The 3,229-nt window shown below is 52.3% G+C and overlaps 1 protein-coding gene across 1 annotated transcript; it reads left to right on the top strand.

The window, feature by feature from the left end:
- Window positions 1–449: 449 nt before the first annotated feature.
- Window positions 450–2,809, top strand: OLIG3 (oligodendrocyte transcription factor 3). The gene has a single exon (XM_527513.7). It carries the CDS (start codon window positions 826–828, stop codon window positions 1,642–1,644), a length of 819 nt encoding a protein of 272 aa, XP_527513.3. The 5' UTR covers window positions 450–825; the 3' UTR covers window positions 1,645–2,809.
- Window positions 2,810–3,229: the final 420 nt, after the last annotated feature.

The raw sequence follows: 3,229 nt of genomic DNA, 5'->3' as shown, positions 1-3,229 counted from the left end.
TTTAGGAAAAGAGATCTAATGAAAAAAAATCTTGAGACAGAGAAAGTCGGCATGCAGTCTTCCCACCACCCCCAGCCTCCGCTGGCAGCACCTTCCCTCCGACCGCACCTCTGTCCCTCAAACCTTTCCACTGAGACCTATTTTTGCCCATATTTCTCTAAACTTGGGAGCAGCCAGGAAAAAAAGGAGAGCGAATGTTTCAATTCCTCTCTCCAAACTCAGAGGAACCTCCACCAACCGCCTGGCCACCTTCTCTTCCCTTCCTTCCGTTCCTGATGTGTGATTTGGTTAGAGAAATTGGGAAGGGGGGTGGGGTGGAAGAAAGTTTAAAAAAAAAAATCAGGAAGGCGTGAGCTGGAGCGGTGAGTGTGTCAATCAGAGGGTTTTGTGCCTGGGGGCTCCTAGCGGTTCGGAGCAGAGGTGTCCCAGGGCGGCCCCACAATGAATATGAATAGGAATCCTTGCTAAATGGGACAGCAAAGCGCACCGCCCTGAATGATGGCACGTCATCCTAACCAGCCCAGGATAGATAGGAGGGCTCCTTTTGTCTCTTTTCTCCGCCGCAGCTCTATAAAAGCCCCTCTTTTTCAGCGTGAGGTTAGTTCAAGCACACACCAACTAGCTGTCCAGGAAGCAGCCTAACCAGAGAGAGGGGCGTGGGAGGGAGAGAGGCGGGGAAAAGCAGCACCTCCGCTTTTCTTCTCACGTCTTGCCGCGGAGAAGTGGGTTCCTGGGCAGTGCAGATTTTTTTTCTTTTAATTCAAGATTTTCTTTAATTTCCCGCCTAAAGCCTCCCCACGGTAGGGCCGCATCCCCTGTAATAAAATGAATTCTGATTCGAGCTCTGTCTCCAGCAGAGCTTCATCTCCGGACATGGATGAGATGTACCTGAGGGACCACCACCACCGCCACCACCACCACCAGGAGAGCCGTCTCAACTCGGTCTCGTCCACGCAGGGCGATATGATGCAGAAGACGCCCGGGGAAAGCCTCTCACGGGCTGGCGCCAAGGCCGCGGGAGAGAGCAGCAAGTACAAAATCAAGAAGCAGCTGTCGGAGCAAGACCTACAGCAGTTGAGGCTGAAGATCAACGGACGCGAACGCAAGCGGATGCACGACCTGAACCTAGCCATGGACGGGCTGCGCGAAGTCATGCCCTACGCGCATGGGCCGTCGGTGCGCAAGCTCTCCAAGATCGCCACACTCCTGCTCGCCAGAAACTACATCCTCATGCTCACCAGCTCCCTGGAGGAGATGAAGAGGCTGGTTGGCGAGATCTATGGGGGCCACCACTCGGCCTTTCACTGCGGGACCGTGGGCCACTCGGCCGGCCACCCCGCGCACGCGGCCAACGCCGTGCACCCAGTGCACCCCATCTTGGGCGGCGCGCTCTCATCTGGCAACGCCTCGTCACCGCTGTCCGCCGCCTCACTTCCCGCCATCGGCACCATCCGGCCTCCCCACTCGCTGCTCAAGGCGCCCTCCACGCCGCCCGCGCTGCAGCTGGGCAGCGGCTTCCAGCACTGGGCTGGTCTGCCCTGCCCCTGCACCATCTGCCAGATGCCGCCGCCGCCGCACCTGTCCGCTCTCTCCACAGCCAACATGGCCCGGCTGTCGGCCGAGTCCAAGGACTTGCTCAAGTGAGCAGCGGGCGGGCCCGGCTGCCAAGGAGGAGGGAGAGCGGCGGGAGGGGCCGCGGTGCCGGGCCGGGAGGGAAGAGGGAGGCTGCGCGCTCGGACCACGGGAGGGCGGGCTCCGGGGCCCGCAGCCTCCCACGCTGTCTGAGAGATCTCAGACTCCACTTGACCCCCGGAGGGAAAGGACCAAAATCAAACTGCAATTTCTAGGTGGTAGCAAAGGGGGACTCGAACCAGACGTCGTGTGTTTTGCATGCATGCTTCTTTTCCCCATGCCGCGCCAGTATTTCTCACTGCCATATGCTCTTGTCAAAACTGCATTTGTTGTATAAAGATGGGATCGGTGTAGTTAAAAACTTGCGAAGGGACTTTTGAGTTGGCTTTCTCTGACTCTGTGTTCTCGCTTTGGAAAAAGACGGCCATCCCTTTTGTGCAAAACAAATGTAAATATTTTCTTGAGATGGATGCGATTATGATTGTCTCTGTCCTTGCCACAGTTTTTCTAGAGACAATGGAGAGAGAAAGAGAGAGAGAGAGAGAGAGAGAGCGCGAGAGAGATCAAGACCCAAGTTTTGAATCTCAACCGAGGTCCAGGGCATGACACCTCCTATGTGGGTTTTCCTTTCCACGCAGTGTAGGTCAAAAGAATGCATGCACGCTTCTAAATGAATCTTGTCTAAATATGTTGTGCAGGCCGTGGTGCCGTTTTCCTTGTAACAAGGATTTATTAGTGAATTATCCCAAGTACTCCATATATCTGTCTGTGGTTGTATGAAATGAAAAAAGGGGCAGAGTGCAAAGACCCACACTCACGCACACGCGCTTCTTCTCCCACCCCCACCCCCTTCAAACTTTATTCGGAACCTTCCTTTGCTGTTCTGGGGCCGCTATTGTAAAAGCCTGGGCTCCCTCTAGTAGCTTGCGCCACCCCCCCTCGCTCAGTTATTCTGCATGCGGGGTTGGCTCTCTCTATTATCAGCTTTGAAAACTTATCCTAGTTTTGGGAGGGGTGCCGTTTTTATTTTCCTGAACATTTGCTTGAAATATTTTGTTAGGGCTTCAAAGACGATACCTGTCTTTATTTTTTATATATTCTTGATAACTATGATATATTTATTAATAACCAGTGTTTCTGGATGAGATTTCAAATAAAAAAGAACCTTTAAATCGTGGCTTTGCCTTTGCCTAAAATCTTAGCAGATGGGGGTAGTGGGATAGGAAACACGTGGACCAGGTAAGGTGTATCTGGGTGAGGGATTCGGATGGGTGGGCAGATGTGAAGGTTTTCCGTGATTACGTACAAGTAAACAGGATGGGTAAATTGGTGCTGATTTTTGGAACTAAATGTCCTTCAAGCGGGCATTGCCCACATTCATAGTATTACGCTATTTGAGCTCATTTCTCTGCAGTAATCAGACCCTCATAAACTCGAGAATTGAATTTTAAAAAGTAATCTGGAAACTTAAAGTGGCAGGAAATGAGAGGTGGAGTGTCACTACGATGACTGTGTTGGCAACAAACAAGGATGAAGCAGTACGTTAACTTCTTTTCACTTTAAATTGAACTTGTGCTTTTCCCCCCATGTTAAAATC

The sequence above is a fragment of the Pan troglodytes genome, chromosome 5 (assembly GCF_028858775.2).
Source record: "Pan troglodytes isolate AG18354 chromosome 5, NHGRI_mPanTro3-v2.0_pri, whole genome shotgun sequence".
NCBI lineage: Eukaryota > Metazoa > Chordata > Mammalia > Primates > Hominidae > Pan > Pan troglodytes.
This window is presented reverse-complemented; position numbering and strand designations above follow the sequence as displayed.